Source organism: Amphiura filiformis, chromosome 17 (assembly GCF_039555335.1).
Source record: "Amphiura filiformis chromosome 17, Afil_fr2py, whole genome shotgun sequence".
NCBI classification, from domain to species: Eukaryota; Metazoa; Echinodermata; class Ophiuroidea; order Amphilepidida; family Amphiuridae; genus Amphiura; species Amphiura filiformis.
In genome coordinates, this window is record NC_092644.1 from 22154976 (window position 1) to 22173894 (window position 18919).

General features: G+C 37.6%; 1 protein-coding gene across 1 annotated transcript in view; it reads left to right on the forward strand.

Moving 5' to 3' along the window:
* LOC140138221 (uncharacterized) overlaps positions 1 to 18919 on the forward strand; it is a 104164-nt gene that overhangs the window by 37433 nt on the left and 47812 nt on the right. Inside the window, 6 exon segments of the mRNA XM_072160135.1 lie at positions 6914 to 7058; positions 13512 to 13554; positions 14311 to 14534; positions 15964 to 16089; positions 16858 to 16992; positions 17922 to 18086. Coding sequence (XP_072016236.1) covers positions 6914 to 7058; positions 13512 to 13554; positions 14311 to 14534; positions 15964 to 16089; positions 16858 to 16992; positions 17922 to 18086 — 838 coding nt within the window.

Consider the following 18919-nt stretch of genomic DNA (forward strand, 5'->3'; position numbering starts at 1 on the left):
AAAAAAAAATAAAAAATTTATTGCGCTTTGTGTCACGGGGGTCATTAAATATGCAAGAAAAAATGTAATGTTTTATAAACTGACAGGTTTAGCCCCCCTAAATTCACATTTTTTGTCAGATTAGTTATTGTTTGTTGTCACTGATGCTAAATATAGGATAAATACAATGCATATCCAAAAATTTGAGCTCACAATTCATTTACATTTCGAACAGCGCCCTCACAAAGATGAAATTTATTGCAAATTCAACATTTTCAGGGGGCCCAAAGTCGATGTGGTCCACCTTCAAAATTTATAAAACATCACTTTTATATGACTACTAGTCTTATATTACAACTTAGGTAAGTCCCAGTAATTGTCTAGGTTGACTTCATATAAAACGACAAGCCCAAAGTTGACCATTTTCTTATGATTGCATGTACTGCAAATGTGCCAAATTTGGCAGGCTTAAAAGTCAAATTGGCCACAATATTGAAAAAAAAAATGATTAGATGCGTAGTTATTGGCCCTATTTACTATTATTTTCATTTTATTTTCAATATACAGATTTTCTGTGGCAGCCATTGAAAGTTGGAGTAGGGGAATCTAACTTTGGACCCAAAAGTTGCCCTTTGAATAAATTTCATCTTTGGGAGCCTGTACCTTCCTAATAAAAAAGAGAGGTCTGAAACCTTGTACGCACTAACTGCATGCCCAATTTGTCAAAAAGTAAAAAAAAAAAAAATTTATTGCGCTTTGTGTCATGGGGTCATTAAATATGCAAGAAAAATGTAATGTTTTGTAAACTGGCAAGTTTAGCCCCATAAATTCACATTTTTGTCAAATTAATTATTTTTTGTTGTCACTAATGCTAAATATAGGATAAATACAATGCATATCCAAACATTTGAGCTCACAATTCATTTACATTTCGAACAGCGCCCTCACGAAGATGAAATTTATTGCAAATTCAACATTTTCAGGGGGCCCAAAGTCGATGTGGTCCACCTTCAAAATTTATAAAACATCACTTTTATATGACTACTAGTCTTAAATTACAGCTTGGGTAAGTCCCAGTAATTTTATAGGTTGACTTCATATAAAACGACAAGCCCAAAGTTGACCATTTTCTTATGATTGTATGTACTGCATATGTGCCGAATTCGGAAGGTTTAAAAGTCAAAATGGCCACAATATTAAAATAAATGACTAGATGCGTAGTTATTGGCCCTATTTACTTTAATTTCCATTTTATTTTCAATATTGGGGCCAATTTGACTTTTAAGCCTTCCAAATTCGCACATTTGCAGTACATGCAATCATAAGAAAATGGTCAACTTTGGGCTTGTCGCTTTATATGAAGTCAACCAGACAATTACTGGGACTTATCTAAGTTGTAATTTAAGACTAGTAGTCATATAAAAGTGATGTTTTATAAATTTTGAAGGTGGACCACATCGATTTTGGGCCCCTGAAAATGTTGAATTTGCAATAAATTTCATCTTTGTGAGGGCGCTGTTCTGGAATGTAATTTGAATTGTGAGCTCAATTTTTGGATATGTATTGTATTTATTATTTAGCATCAGTGACAACAAAAATAATTAATTTGACAAAAAATGTGAATTTAGAGGGGCTAAACTTGCCAGTTTACAAAACATTACATTTTTTCTTGCATATTTAATGACCCCGTGACACAACGCGCAATTACAGATTTTTTTTATTTTTTACTTTTTGACCAATTGGGCATGCAGTTAGTGTGTATACAAGGTTTCAGACCTCTCTCTCTTTTTGTAAAGAAGTCACAGACTCCCAAAGATGAAATTTATTTTTAGGGCAACTTTTGAGTCCAATTTTAGACCACCCTACTCCAACTTTAAATGGCTGCCACAGAAAATCAGAAGAGTTACAGACCTCAGATTTGCAGGTTTTAATATTTTAACAGGTACAACATATGACTAAAATATAAAGCAAATCTGAGGGGGTCAGGTGGGGGACCTCCTTGATTTCATATGGACTGACCCATATTGGAGTAGTTGAGAAAATAATGATTGAATAGTATACAAATACAACATGTTTTGAGGGGCAGTAGTCAAAACTACTGGTCCCTCGGTGTTGGATGATTTGACTACTTCCCCATGCGTCAAATCATCCAACACCGAGGGACCGGTAGTTTTGACTACTTTCCCGAAATAAAACATGTTGTATTTGTTTTACTATACCTCATAAATATTTTCACTATCACGGTAAAATCGTAAACAAAAGTCAAAACATACACCAGTCAACGTGCCGGCCGACATGGTAAATAAGTTTAATATTTTGCTTACCTGATTTTATTGGAGGATTTCTGTTCAATTAATATTTACATTTTGACCTACATTATTTTAATCTTCTTTTTAACTTTCCATAAATAACATTTTGTTTCATAAAACGTCTAATCCGCGTGTTATTATCCCTCGGTAATCTCGGCAAAATAACTGCAGCAGACGCCATTTTCACGATAAATGCATCTGCAGAATCGCCGTTGTGTAGCATAACGCTACGTCTGAAGGAACGGTGACGCTCGGGGTCGAGATACCGTGTGGTAGTAGGGGTGCGGAAGTTTTACTACTTCCCCGCATGCGCGTAATTGCACAGGCGCGGGGAAGTAGTCAAAATACTGTACTCGGACGCTGGCGTTATTAACCAATAAGATGTCTGGATTACCTAATAAATATTTATGAGGTATAGTAATATATATTGTGTGATTTGAAAAGTTGCAGCTCATTTTCTGTGTAAAAGGATATGGCGCATACACATTAATGGGTATCAATCTTGCATAATGCTCTCCAAGTTGAATAGGCTGCGGTCAGATATGGCTCTTAGCGAGCGATGAATATGTTGACTGTGTTCACTTCAAGCTCATCACTTCACCACATAATCTCTTTGAATTTGCAACTTTTTAAATTGCATCAAATTTATTTTATTCTGATTTTGTTTTGCACATTAAAGCTGTAGTTAACAAATTTCTCAAAACATTCTTATAAATTTTATTGCTTAACCCTAACTGTACCAGGTACTACAAAATACTACTTGATAAGTTGATATATGCGCTGTTCGTGCATGCATTCCACATGGTGTGATGACGCAATCGTCCTAAGTGATATATAGGCACGGTTTCGCTGGCCAATGAAGCCCAATACCCGTGGCAAAGTGTCGCGAGGGGTCTCGGGTTCGAATCCCACCCAGATCAAACAATTTCTTTCTTTGTTTCTCTCTTTCTTCCTTCCTTCTTTCCCTTCCGTCAACAAAAAGCCCTTAGGCCATTAGGGTTGAAGTAATTGACCTGAAAGGTCTGGCCCCTCAAGACAGTGGGAACTTTATAGTGGGAGATTTCTTTTTTTGATGTTTAGTTAATACATTGAAGTGTATATAAGGTAGTAATTAATTTGTAGCTTTGTGGGTTTCTAATTAAATTTAATTATTTAAAAGTAGCTTCACATATTTTATGATTACAGCGTGCCATGCTCTGTGTACAATTTCTGTTTCTGAAAAGCGCATTGAGATATCATAGCGTAATTTATAAGAATTTAATAATATTCTTTTATTATTATTATTATTATTTACTACAGCGTACCCCGCTTGTGATTGTCCTATAAAGCATGTAGGGCATCACAGAGTTGAACTAGTCATAACAAACTATGGAGGAAGTAATGGGCTATTCCAATTGAAAGCCATACCCCCTGTGGAAGATATGTCCTTAATCTTCCACACAGGGAGTGTAGATTTCAAAGAGGGGGTGAATGGATTTCATATAGAATAGCCATATGGAGGAAGTAATAGGAAACCCCTGACTTCCTCTGTTTACTAGTTACCCAAAACCTAACATTTAGCTTCATGTCAAACAACATGTAATTCACACATGGATTTAAAAAGCATAGACTAGGGTTAAAACACAGATCCGGGAAAGAAAGGATCTGTGGTTAAAGCTACCATCTGTTATTAAGGCTACAATTTAAAACCATATTATAACATTTCTGTAAAAATAGATTAGTATTTATTTTCCATAAAATGTTAGCTTTTACTTTCAGATATGTCCCCTTTTAATTTTGAGCCGAACAAGTGAGGTAAAGCATAGAAAATTGGAATTTACTACTAGTGCCCATGCATGTTACTCCCGCGGTTGTAATATGGTACGATCCTCTGGGTGTGTGTGTATGTGTATCCCGCACGCCGTGTACGTACTGTGCATACGTGTTCGACTAATATTTCCATCGTAATAATAAAACGCCGGTTACATCGTTTTATTCAAAATCTAGGATTTTGACAAGACTACAGCACCTAAAGTCTTGATTTTTGCAGAGTATCTTTATTGACTAAAGTACATTACAATCGTGTAAAAGCCAGAATTTAAAAATTTTTAGAGGGCGTTCTCCTCAGCAAATGTTATAATATGGCTTTAAAAGCATTTAGGGCTCCAAAATATTTGCTGGAAATATATTTTCCTTGGAGCAGTTAACTAGGGTTAAAACACAGATCCGGGAAAGAAAGGATCTGTGGTTAAAGCTGCAATCTGTTATTAAGGCTACAATTTTAAAGCATTTAGGGCTCCAAAATATTTGCTGGAAATATATTTTCCTAGGAGCAGTTGCTAGCCTATGTCAATAAGAAGTGGTCAAAATTGTGTTAAAAACAGTGACTGTTTAATTTTTGTTTTTGTACATGGATGTTATTTTCAGCAAATTTTATGATAATTATTATTATAAGTTGTACTGTAAGAAATTAGTGAGAATTTTTGTTAAAAAACAACATTACTTGAAGTTGATGTGGATTTTTCTTTGATTGCAGCTATTTGTTTATTTATTTAATCATTTATTTATTTATTTATTTATTTATTTATTTATTTATTTATTTATTTATTTATTTATTTATTTATTTATTTATTTATTTATTTATTTATTTATTTGTTTATTTATTTCTGAGTAGAACTTGTGGAACAAAAGTTGTAACTCTGAGTTTCACGCTAATGCGATCATCAGGGCTATTTGTTTGTTTGTTTGTTGTTTGCTTGTTCGTTTGTCTGTTTGTTTGTATATGTTATGCCGATACAGTGGTTAGAGCCTTGTCTAAAGGCACAACATGATAGCACCACTGCTGGGGTTAAAACCTGCAACCTTCCGATTATGAGTCTGTACCACTAGTCCACCATGCCCTCCTACTTAACATGAAGTATCCATACAATTTTGTGTACTTTATATTTGCATTTGTTTCTATAGATCTACATGTATGATAAAAGCATGAAACAAATATCCTGACCAAGATTTATGCATATTTATGGCTGTGCCCTTAACCCCCCTGAGCACTACCTGGTGATCTAACATTGCCTCTGGTCAATTACAATATCTTCACTTTAATCACCAATCAGAATGGATAATTCACCCCAGTTATTTTGTGTGGTGAAATTATTCTAACATTGTTGCTGATTGGTCCAATTAATAATGAAAACTTCTTTTTGGCCAATCGGCAGGTAGTTATCATGGGGTTAATGATAAAATTAGTTAGTCTTGACTCTTCTCCAATTGATCAGGAATAGAAAGAAGGAAATGAATACTGCAATAGCTGGCTTTGGATTGTTTCCAATTACACAATACAAGTGTCATATGTATCTTTATTGGTTATTATCTAGTTTGTGGCTCCAGTTACTTGACAAGAACTTGGTCAGAGTCATAGAATGCACAACAAGGCATGACTCATACAGAAATTGTATGTGCAAAAAGTCAACCAGTAAAATACGATAGCATAACACATGTAAAAAGCTGTAAAACACAGGCATATAAAACACACACATGTTACGATTGATTGATGGCAAATAACGCTGTACAATTATGATGCAGGGTTTAGACAAGATTAAGGTACCATTTTGTTTCGTACAATAAATGTCGTTGTAGTTATGCATCTTTCACTTTCAAAAAGGAAGGATTTTGTTGTTATTTTAAATAAACATATCCCATTGGAACATCGTCATTTATGCTACAATCTACTGTGAAAAATTGTGTGGCTTTGCTGATACTAGTGAGGTAGAATCAGAGAGTTACCTGAATGGGTTGCTTCATTTGAAATCTACACCCCCTCTCTGGCAAATTAAGGTCATGTCTTCCATACAGGGTGTATGGATTTTAACTGAATAACCTCTTGTCACTTTTCCCATTTATACAAGCATGGCGACCGACCTCTAAATGTCACTCAAAGATATTATACTCAAAGCCGGGATTCAAAGATTACGCCTTTAAACTTGACCATTACAAAGGTTTGCATACACAGTGCTAGCCCACGTTTTGGCACAACCCGTTATATGCAGAACGCAAACAACCATGCAATTTGAATCAATGCCTAGTGAAATAATACAGAGGTATAGTAAGTGGCTTCCATGAGCAACACACAAACATGGTGGAGTTGGTACCCCATTTCACACTCTCTGTGTGGAAGATTAAGGACATGTCTTTCACTTTAAGTTTATTATACCAATACTCTTATTTATTTTATTTTCATACCATGTTGTAGTTAAACCAGGATTTTCAGACACAATTATTTTATCCTTATATTTTTATATGTAAAGCAAACCGGCATGGTTGTTGTGTGGTGTTTATTTTCCTCTCCTATAGGGGACATTCTTGTTTGTGTTTTCACACCAAATGTGGACTTGATGACAACCAGGGTCATCCCAAGTTGTCAAACCTTCATAGCATAACCCCCTCCTCAAAAATAGACTTTTTATGTCAGTTTGCCCAATCTTCATTAAGTCATTTAAAAATAAATTGTGTTACATATGGTGTTCTTAAAAACAGTAGTGAGTTCTACTATTCTAACATTTGCATTTCTCATAATAGATCATGATTTTATGCATGGAATTGTATCATATTATCTATTGATGAGATTTTCTCTATATTCTGTTTTGCAGAATACCCGACAGCAACAACTAACAGCCTTCCATTACGAGGAATTTCCCGCTTGAATTCCCACGATTCATTAGAAGAAAACACAACAGCATCTACAAGTGACACCCAGTCAGTGAACACAGGTGACTCGGATACAAGTGACAAAGTGTAAGTACCATGTGACAAGTTTACAACAACATCTATAAGTGACACCCAGTCAGTAAACACAGGTGGCACAGATGCCAGTGACAAAGTGTAAGTACCATGTGACAAGTGTACAACAACATCTATAAGTGACACCCAGTCAGTAAACACAGGTGGCACAGATGCCAGTGACAAAGTCAGTAAACACAGGTGGCACAGATGCCAGTGACAAAGAGTAAGTACCATGTGACAAGTGTACAACAGCATCTATAAGTGACACCCAGTCAGTAAACACAGGTGGCACAGATGCCAGTGACAAAGTGTAAGTACCCTGTGACAAGTGTATAACAGCATCTATAAGTGACACCCAGTCAGTAAACACATGTGACTCAGATGCCAGTGACAAAGTGTAAGTACCCTGTGACAAGTGTACAACAGCATCTATACGTGACACCCAGTCAGTAAACACAGGTGGCACAGATGCCAGTGACAAAGTGTAAGTACCCTGTGACAAGTGTATAACAGCATCTATAAGTGGCACCCAGTCAGTAAACACAGGTGGCACAGATGCCAGTGACAAAGAGTAAGTACCACGTGACAAGTGTACAACAGCATCTATAAGTGACACCCAGTCAGTAAACACAGGTGGCACAGATGCCAGTGACAAAGAATAAGTACCACGTGACAAGTGTACAACAGCATCTATAAGTGACACCCAGTCAGTAAACACAGGTGGCATAGATGCCAGTGACAAAGTGTAAGTACCCTGTGACAAGTGTATAACAGCATCTATACGTGACACCCAGTCAGTAAACACAGGTGGCACAGATGCCAGTGACAAAGAGTAAGTACCACGTGACAAGTGTACAACAGCATCTATAAGTGACACCCAGTCAGTAAACACAGGTGGCACAGATGCAGTGACAAAGTCAGTAAACACAGGTGGCACAGATGCCAGTGACAAAGAGTAAGTACCACGTGACAAGTGTACAACAACATCTATAAGTGACACCCAGTCAGTGAACACAGGTGGCACAGATGCCAGTGACAAAGAGTAAGTACCATGTGACAAGTGTACAACAACATCTATAAGTGACACCCAGTCAGTAAACACAGGTGGCACAGATGCCAGTGACAAAGTGTAAGTACCCTGTGACAAGTGTATAACAGCATCTATACGTGACACCCAGTCAGTAAACACAGGTGGCACAGATGCCAGTGACAAAGAGTAAGTACCACGTGACAAGTGTACAACAGCATCTATAAGTGACACCCAGTCAGTAAACACATGTGACTCAGATGCCAGTGACAAAGTGTAAGTACCCTGTGACAAGTGTATAACAGCATCTATACGTGACACCCAGTCAGTAAACACAGGTGGCACAGATGCCAGTGACAAAGTGTAAGGACCACGTGACAAGTGTACAACAGCATCTATAAGTGACACCCAGTCAGTAAACACAGGTGGCACAGATGCCAGTGACAAAGAGTAAGTACCACGTGGCAAGAGTACAACAGATACAAGTGACAAAGGTCAAGCAATGGTCAAGCTGTGAACACCCTGAATACCCATGCCACTAGTGACCAACATGTATTAATTAGAGCTTTGGCGCATTTTGTTTGTAGAAGAAGAGGCTGGTTGCCAGAAAGAAAGAAAGAAAGAATTAGTGTAAGACAGAACAAGCCAACTTTGTTGTCGGCTTGTAAAGAGTAAGTACCATGTGACAAGTGTACAACAGCATCTATAAGTGACACCCAGTCAGTAAACACAGATGGCACAGATGCTAGTGACAAAGTCAGTAAACACAGGTGGCACAGATGCCAGTGACAAAGAGTAAGTACCATGTGACAAGTGTACAACAGTATCTATAAGTGACATTCAGTCAGTACACACAGGTGGCACAGATGCCAGTGACAAAGAGTAAGTACCATGTGACAAGTGTACAACAGCATCTATAAGTGACACTCAGTCAGTAAACACAGGTGGCACAGATGCTAGTGACAAAGTCAGTAAACACAGGTGGCACAGATGCCAGTGACAAAGTCAGTAAACACATGTGGCACAGATGCCAGTGACAAAAGAGTAAGTACCATGTGACAAGTGTACAACAGCATCTATAAGTGACACCCAGTCAGTAAACACAGGTGGCACAGATGCCAGTGACAAAGAGTAAGTACCATGTGACAAGTGTACAACAGTATCTATAAGTGACATTCAGTCAGTACACACAGGTGGCGCAGATGCCAGTGACAAAGAGTAAGTACCATGTGACAAGTGTACAACAGCATCTATAAGTGACACTCAGTCAGTAAACACAGGTGGCACAGATGCTAGTGACAAAGTCAGTAAACACAGGTGGCACAGATGCCAGTGACAAAGTCAGTAAACACATGTGGCACAGATGCCAGTGACAAAAGAGTAAGTACCATGTGACAAGTGTACAACAGCATCTATAAGTGACACCCAGTCAGTAAACACAGGTGGCACAGATGCCAGTGACAAAGAGTAAGTACCATGTGACAAGTGTACAACAGCATCTATAAGTGACATTCAGTCAGTACACACAGGTGGCATAGATGCCAGTGACAAAGAGTAAGTACCCTGTGACAAGTGTATAACAGCATCTATACGTGACACCCAGTCAGTACACACAGGTGGCATAGATGCCAGTGACAAAGAGTAAGTACCCTGTGACAAGTGTACAACAGCATCTATAAGTGACACCCAGTCAGTAAACACAGGTGGCACAGATGCCAGTGACAAAGAGTAAGTACCATGTGACAAGTTAACAACAGCATCTATAAGTGACATTCAGTCAGTACACACAGGTGACTCAGATACAAGTGACAAAGAGTAAGTACCCTGTGACAAGTGTACAACAGCATCTATAAGTGACACCCAGTCAGTAAACACAGGTGGCACAGATGCAGTGACAAAGAGTAAGTACCATGTGACAAGTCTACAACAGCATCTATACGTGACATTCAGTCAGTACACACAGGTGGCACAGATGCCAGTGACAAAGTGTAAGTACCACGTGACAAGTGTACAACAGCATCTATACGTGACACCCAGTCAGTAAACACAGGTGGCACAGATGCAGTGACAAAGTGTAAGTACCACATGACAAGTGTACAACAGCATCTATAAGTGACACCCAGTCAGTACACACAGGTGGCACAGATGCCAGTGACAAAGAGTAAGTACCACGTGACAAGTGTACAACAGCATCTATAAGTGACACCCAGTCAGTAAACACAGGTGACTCAGATACAAGTGACAAAAAGTAAGTACCCTGTGACAAGTGTACAACAGCATCTATAAGTGACACCCAGTCAGTAAACACCAGCCCTCGAATTAAGGATCTGAAGGGGCACGGCAACTTTTTTAGGGCAAGTTGATAATTGCCTTGGATTTTCACTGAAATGGCAAGGCAGCACAGCAGGTTGTAATATTTCAAGAGGGCATCATGGCAACTGTTGAAAATTTCAGAAGGGCACCAAGGCAATTTCTCAAAAGTGAAGAAAACACACACAAACATAGATAGATGATTTTATAATGAAGGGTCAGGGCTGGGGCACCGACGGCAACTTCATTAGAGGGCACGGCAAGTGACTGCCTTGGGTAAAGGTCATATTTTGAGGGCATTGCGGCAGTGGGGTTGGACACCCACGGCAAAATGCCATGGGTGCCGTGGGTTAATTCGAGGGCTGGTAAACACAGGTGGCACAGATGCAGTGACAAAGAGTAAGTACCACATGACAAGTGTACAACAGCATCTATAAGTGACATTCAGTCAGTACACACAGGTGGCACATGTAATCTCAGTCACGCCTATGACCACTTCATCCAGAGCACATCTAGAAACACTCCATCATCTAGAAACACTAGGAGTGCATCTAGAATCACTCATACGTGATCAAGAGACCAGACCAGGTCTCGAAACGTCGTAGCTCCATAAAAATGTGAGTACTGGATATGTTTCAAGAAATTTTATATTGCTAATCTACACAAACTATCCTAATGAATCTTTTCAAGAGTGTGACATGCTGTTAACATTTTACAGACAGCAAAGGACTTAAGGTACCTGTATATCATAAACAAGGACAAATATCAACCAGCAGCCAATACCTGTAGTAGTTGAGTCCCAATATTTTAAAATTCATAGCGACACCAATAAATTGTAATGGCTGTGTTACTCTTTGTGAAGTAAAATTATGTAAATATATGTAAATAGGTATGATTTTCTTTACTAAAAGAATAAACAATGACCTTGATGTTTTACAACTGCCAGCCATGTCACTCATCAACTTCACATAAATGTGTACATTACAGACCATCAATGAAATATCAATTAGGGATTCAATCATGTTTCACCGTTGTTCATCACCGTTTAACAACGATGCATGCTGCCCGAGAAAAGTAAACCACGCAGACGAGCCGGACGTGAGTTGTTAAACTGTGATGAACAATGGTGAAACATGATTGAATCCCTTTCAACAACGAAAATTATTAAGCTAAAGATCGTATATTTCACAGGATTATTTTATGAGGAATGTAATCATTGCCACTCAGCCTATCGGTGATAGCTCTGTTGATATCAGCAATAAAACTACAGAATAAAGTGGCAATGTTTAGCCGCTACCTCCAAAAAATACTGAATTCAACTTGTAAGCGTGTATGCGCACACAGGTTCCAGGCATGACAAATTTATGCGCTCACGTGCAACGCTTGCGTCCGCGTATACGCTACTGTATAAGTGTGGAGTCATCACGGATTAACAACGGTTGACTCCTGTACAAAGGTATAGGAAGAGTTGTTGAAAGTAAAAATTACAATTTCCTACTGCATACAATTATTAGATAATGATAATTTAAGTAATGGGAAGTTTTGAGAGAATCTGGAAATGACATCAACTACTTCTCTTCTAATTGATTACATAATGAATGAATGAAGTACAGTAATTGATACATGTATGAGGGTCAGTTACAACCATGACTCATATCAATGATTGAACACAAGAAGGTTACATCTGCCTTGTTATCATTATGCACTTACATCAAATTGACAATATGTTAATGCTCCGGCCATTGGCCATAAGCTTCAACATAAAAATTCCTGGCCATAAGCTTCAACATCAAAAGTCCAGGCCATAAGCTTCAACATATAAGTCCAAGTTTCGAGATATCTCAAGAGCTATTTCTCTATTTCTGCTGAACCAATATCGGACTTGCTTGGACTCACTTCAATGCATTTTTCACGCTGATTCCAAATATTGTCATCAAAATTTACAATTATGAAATGTGTGAAAATGTGGAACTTGTCATCTGTAGCCGACACTCATGTGGAGAGGGGTTAAAGAACCATAATATTAGTACAATTACTGTATACGCTGAAATTTTCGCGGTGGTTTAATTTTCGCGGATTTCGCTGATCAAGAGGCATCCGTGAAAATAAAACCCTGCGAAAACATGATAATTAAGCATTTTACTATGTTATTCTATTGAGGAGATATCCACAACCGCGAATTTAACAACCCGTGAAATTGTCAATGATACATGAAACCGTGAAAATATATTCCCGCGAAAATATTGGCGTATACAGTAGTCTGAGTTGATGTAGTTGGTGACTTATTTCAGAGAGCAGCTTCTTTAGTGTACAAATGTGCTACACACCTGTTTATGTACCTGCTCTTAGGCTATGTGCCAGTACTGCCATAGCATTTGTGATGAAGAATATTTAGAAGTTTGTGTAGGAAAGTGTATTAAATGTGGAGTGAGATTTGGAGCTGAAACTAATGCATTTACTAGGATAATAGGAATGTCATGAGTGTACAAAATGAAATGGCAACAAGTGCCTGTTACTTTTTATATATGCTAGGAAATACATATGAAGCGCTGGTTGGTTAACAAGAAGTGAAAGTTCTATAGCGTAATGGAAGACACAATACACATTATGTTCTTCATGTACACACTGTTAAGCATGGCCACTGAGCATGAGTGATAGGCAGGAGCCATGTTTACATTCTCTTAAAATTGGGTACGCCAAATGAAGCATTTTTTCCCAAATTGGCCCAATTTTGGCTCAAAAATTTCTCAAATTGTAAATTTTTGTGTGCCAAATCTAAGTTTCACTGGGCCAAAATTGCGACATACAGGCTTTGAGTAAACACTGGACAGGAGCACGTTGCACACTCCATAAGTAATAGCTGGATGTGAACACACATAGGAGGCGACATAATCTAGATTTTCTCAATAATATAAGAGAAAGACTGTTGACTTGAGGTTTGGTGGACTGGACAGCATCAGTATTTAGACACTTGCTTAAAAATAGATATTGATCTATCGAGTCGAGCATAATGCCATCTAGTTATTTAGTAATGCAATGATGTGAGCTTTCTTGAGTTTTTTTTGGAGGAGGATATTTTGAACTGAACCTTATGTATGGAAGTTTTATATTTTCTTATTATTAAGCAGTGCAAGATTCTTACTCTTTGTCACTTGCAAGAGTTCAGTTACTGTAAAGTGGCAAATTTCACAAGGTTTATTTTTGAGTTTTTCACAGTTAATTTCATAACTCTGAATATTAAAAAGCCTGTGAACATATTTTGCGCCCATGGGTTTTAATGTGTAACTATTTGTAGTGTCACTTATGCTGTTGTACACTGCAAAGTGCTCTGAACAGTTCAAATTGTGAAAAATTAATACCTCAAAAATATCACGCTTTATTGTAGAACCCAGTTCAAACTGCATGCGGATATATGCAAATATACACACCAATATCTTTGGGGATTCCCCATTACAGTCCATCAACTACAACATTGATTGACTCGCAAGTTCCATTTGGCACAAATCATTGCATATTCTGATTACTACTGTGATTCAAATTTCGACAAAAGTTGACGTCCATCACCAAGTTTGTTTTTGTTATTTTATGATGTGTGGATTACAGTGAGTGATACTACAACTTTATGATAAGTACACTATTTCCTGGGTCTGGTACTCAGATATCACGGTCACTTGTCACAAGGCCTCTTACCCATGACGACGATGTCCAAAACTAGATCGGAGTACTTTGTAGTAGATTGAAGTATCCTTCTTTGCAACAACGGATTTCTGAAAGGTTAATTCCGCTGAGTGTGCATTTGTGCAACAATATGAAGTTTGGAATTTGAGTGCCATCAAGTGGGATTAAACTTGAAAGTTGCAAGTTATCGATTAGACACCATGGCACATTGGAAACTCACATATAACCAAAGTTACTGTCAAGTGATAGATGAAGGCATTGAAATGGACTCTACAAATATTAGCTACACAAGTCTTACCAAAACAAATTATTTATGACATTGACCTTATCACCATGGGCAACCAGGGAAGTAGAGGATCAACAAGTAGTGAGATATCTACCACAGCATATCAAATGGATACATCTTGGGCTTATAATTCACAACCATGGACGTATGAAGAGTTTTGTTATAACGCTTTGATGAATGGCTTACAGTAAGTTGGTTGACACTGTCTAAAGAGTGGGGATTATAAGCTTTTAAAACATTACAGTAAATCAGAGCATACAGGTTTAATTAAGGCCACAAAAATGGTTTGATTGGCGTAACCCGACCGTCGACCGACCCTAGAATTAGGCCCGACCCTAGAGTTTAAAAAAAAATGTTTGCCAAAAAATAAATAAATAAATAAATAATTTTTAAAAAAAGAGGGAAAAAGTTCCAAGGCCTTTATCAAATGCAATTTACAGCCTAAAAGTTAAAAAAAAAATGTTACAAATTGGAACCGAAAAGATGTAGTCTGTTTGCAATGGAAAAATGCACATTGGACTATGTCCTTATTTTCAGTGGATTTATTTATTAAATATAACAGGAATTGACTAATTATAACTTATATGCCAAATTTATGACATTTTCAAGCAAAAAAGATGGACATTTTTTAACAGATTTTTTTTTTCTACATTTTGATTTACAAGCAATATGAAAGTCATAAATCCTATGTAAATCAATCTATAATTTTCCTAAAACTTATAGTTTCCTACAGTCTGTCCATATAGAAGAACAAACCAAATCTGTGGCATCGGGGGTCGATAAACGTGACACATACAATGTAAAGAGCGTGGTGCGCTCGGCAAGTATAAATTGCACAGCAGTAGGCCCGCCAAAGAAGCATTTACACACGCATTGCACTGAAATAATTATTCTCATACCTCCCATTTCCGAGGTCTATTTACTTTGTTTACCTTGTTTTCTGAGTTGACAGACTATATCTAACTGATTTGACAATAAATATTTGTGATTTGAGGTATGCATTACCATAAATCCTGACCGCATTTTGGTTTTCAGGCCAGCTACAGGAAAGAAATGTGTTTTTTAGCCTTAGGCCATTTTGACTCCCATTACATCCACACATCCTGCTAGGCTACTTGGATGCTCATCAGTGCTAGCCAATGGGTGAGAAAAGTGATTTCAAGTGACATTGTAGGTAACCAGCATTGGCACACATGAAACACATGAAGATGCTATGGTAGCTATGTGTCCTGGTTGCTTTTTGAAAAACTTTGTTTTTGTTTGTTAGTTTGTTTTAATGTAGTTCTTCATTGAATGATGCCAGCAATGAAGATGTATAGAGATAATTTAATATAAGTACTTTAGGTAGAATACTCACCGCTGCAGCCTGGGTTTGATTCCTTTCATTCTTTAAGTGAGTTTTGTTACTGATCCATTATTGTCCTCACAAGATTTCCCTCAGTTTTTCTTCCTGCATTCTATAATTGGACCTCTTCCCATATTCCTGTCCTGTCTATAAATCCGTTGCACCTCATTGTGTTATAGCTGAATATTTTAAAAGTAAGTGGAACCTCATTTTATAATGTCTTTGTGTTACCTATTATACTGATGTCATTTTTTTGTATTTTGTATTGTAGCTCTTTATCAACCGATGCAGATGGGGATGTAGAGAGGCTGAGTGAGATGGAGGACCAGGAAGAGTTGGAAAGATTAGATAGAGCTAGTCTCATCCAAAGGATCAAAGAAATGAGAGAGGAATTACAGTAAGTACAAATATTAATGTAGAGAGAGACTGGGTGAGAGACTGAGTGAGATTGAAGAGTGGAAAAGATTGGATCGAGCTGGTCTCATCCAAAGGATCAAAGAAATGAGAAATGGGTACAGATTATTTATCTACTACTGTGAATGTGGAAATTTTCACACACATCATTCTGCTTGTCTTCAAATTTTGTGATTTTGAAGTTCCGTACATTGACCTACACAAAAAAATTAACATTTTTACATATTTTAAATTTGTGCACTACATTTAGTTTGGAAGTGTGCGGAAATCGCAAAAATTAATGAAGAGTAAACATTTTCACTGTTACAGTAAACTTATTTTTTGTAATTAGGGATAGAGGACAGTTATACTCATTCAATAATAATTACTAAAATGTTGTGCTCAAATTGGTTAACTTTTTAGAACTGCTAATGGTATTATAGCCCTGGTTTTGAGGTCTCGTACAAGAGTGTACATACCCACAGATGCTTTACAATTGATTATACAAGTTGAAATCCATACCCCATATGGAAGATATGACCTTAAATCTCTCACACAAGGAGTGTGAATTTCTAATGTGGGTTACCTGAATGAGTGAAGTCTACACCTGATTGGGAGATTAAGGTCATGTTTTCCATAGGAGGTGTATGGATTTCAACTGGAATAGAGTTTAGGTACCATGCTGAAGAAACCAGAACAAGTCATAAAATTAGGTCCTGTTTCACAATATACCACCAATAATGTAAAAAATTCTTTGTATTTATGTTAACAGGTCTGCACAGCGTAAGGTCATGAGCTCTCAGAATCGTGAGTTTACGTACCAACAAATGCTGAAGAAACGAGAACAAGACATCATGAACCTAGATGATAAATTGGTTATATTGGAACAAAAGCAGCACCTGAAAAGGTGGGTGGCATTGATCTGTAACTCTTAAGCAAGCAAAATGCCGGGGGTGGGGCTCTGGTCATTGACCAGGGGGTATCATGCATGACCAAAGATTCATGTAAAATGGGTCTTTTTTCATGATCATTAACAGCATGTACGTATCGTGAATAGGGTATCTAAAACAAGGAGATTTTGAAAAAGGGTATAGCGTCCACACTGCACAATAAATCACATGCTGTGAGTCGTTTGAGACAAATGTAGCATAGAATAAAGGTTAAAAGTTATGAGCTTTTGAATTTTTATTTTCCCAGTTGTTATGAAGGGTTTTAGGGTCAAGAAAACGACTGATTTACTCGCTTCTAATGGGGTAAAATTAATGTCAATACTTGTTTAGGGTAGGAAATTGCACTTGTCATACTTGTTTAGGGGTGCATTTGGAGACTTTGTGATCAAGCATGATACCCCCTTGTCAGCAATAATGAAATTGAGATATAGGCAAAAATAAGGTCATTTGAGGTCATTTTTACGAACCACAAAATCCTCCTAAAGGTATATTTGAGGGTTTGTTTTCCCCTTTTTTAAATCTTTCAAGGGGGGGGGGGGTCAGCCTGCTACGCTTTTGCATTTTTTTTAATTTTGAGAATAAAGTATAAAATATGGTTCAAGCATGCATTTAAACATATTTATTCACCAATCTTTGTACAAGAACAAATGTTAATGATACAAATGAAAGGGAATAATCCCAAATAATTAGGGTGATTATGTAACTGATGCATACTTGAACCACATTTTGTTCTTTGTTCTCAAAATTACAAAAAATGACTTAGGCAATTAGCGTAGCAGGGTGACAAAATATGTTCATTCTCCTCAAACTTTGCCTTTTCTAATCTCATAATTCAACGGGACACATTTTACACACCACATAATTTACTTATCTGCTTGTTTCATAGAGATATGTTGTCCAGTGAAGACTTAGAAGCAGCAAGACAAAGAATCCTAGACCTACAGGACACCTGTAAGATATACCAGGAACAGACAGGGTTTCTAAACACAGAAGTACGCAGACAGAACAGCCTGCGGAAACGAGACCGTAATAAGATGCATGTACTGCTCAGGTAAAGTGGACATGGGCAGGGGTAGAATTTGTTTCACCTTGCGAGAATCCGCTTGGATTCTGGCAACAGTATTTTACAAGAATCTGTAGATTCTCCCCATTTACTTAGTGAGTAGGCTTAAAAAATATGTGAGAATCTCTTAAGAATCGGGCAAAACAGTTACAGAGAATCTCTGCAAGAGTGGATTCTCACCAAATTTGTGAGCCTGATATAACTTGCAATATTCAAAAGATTTATTTCAGGATAGTATGTATCAAGTGAAGCTGTAGGGACCCCCATGATGACCCTGTCTCATTTGAGAAACTTGTTATGTTTGTCTTGATACAATTGTTACAATATTGACTCATTTCTGGTTGGCATAGCCAGCACTTTTTCGGAGGATGGGCAAAGGGGGGGGGGGACAACTTTTAAGGGGGCAAAAAAGGCTTAAAAATCTTAAATATCAAGGCGGCCAGCATCCCACAAGGGGGCAAGGCCCCCCTCCCTTTGCTACCCCACTACTTATTACTGTGTTTTCACTAATCTGAGTCTTTAAAAAGGGGCTATTCCAGTTGAAATCCATACACGCATATGGAAAAACATGATCTTAACATTCCATACAGGTAGTGAACAAATGGGGTTACCTGATGTTTCAATTTGAAGTCTACACTCCCTGTGTGAGAGATTATGGCCATGTCTTCCATAGGGGGTGTATGTATTTCAACTGGAATAGTCCATTTTGTCTACCTACTGCAACCCTGAATATAAAGCATACAAGTTGGTGTGTGTGGATATAAATACACTTTTGATGCATATAGTACAGGCTTAATTTTCAAATTTGGGAGTGATGTACA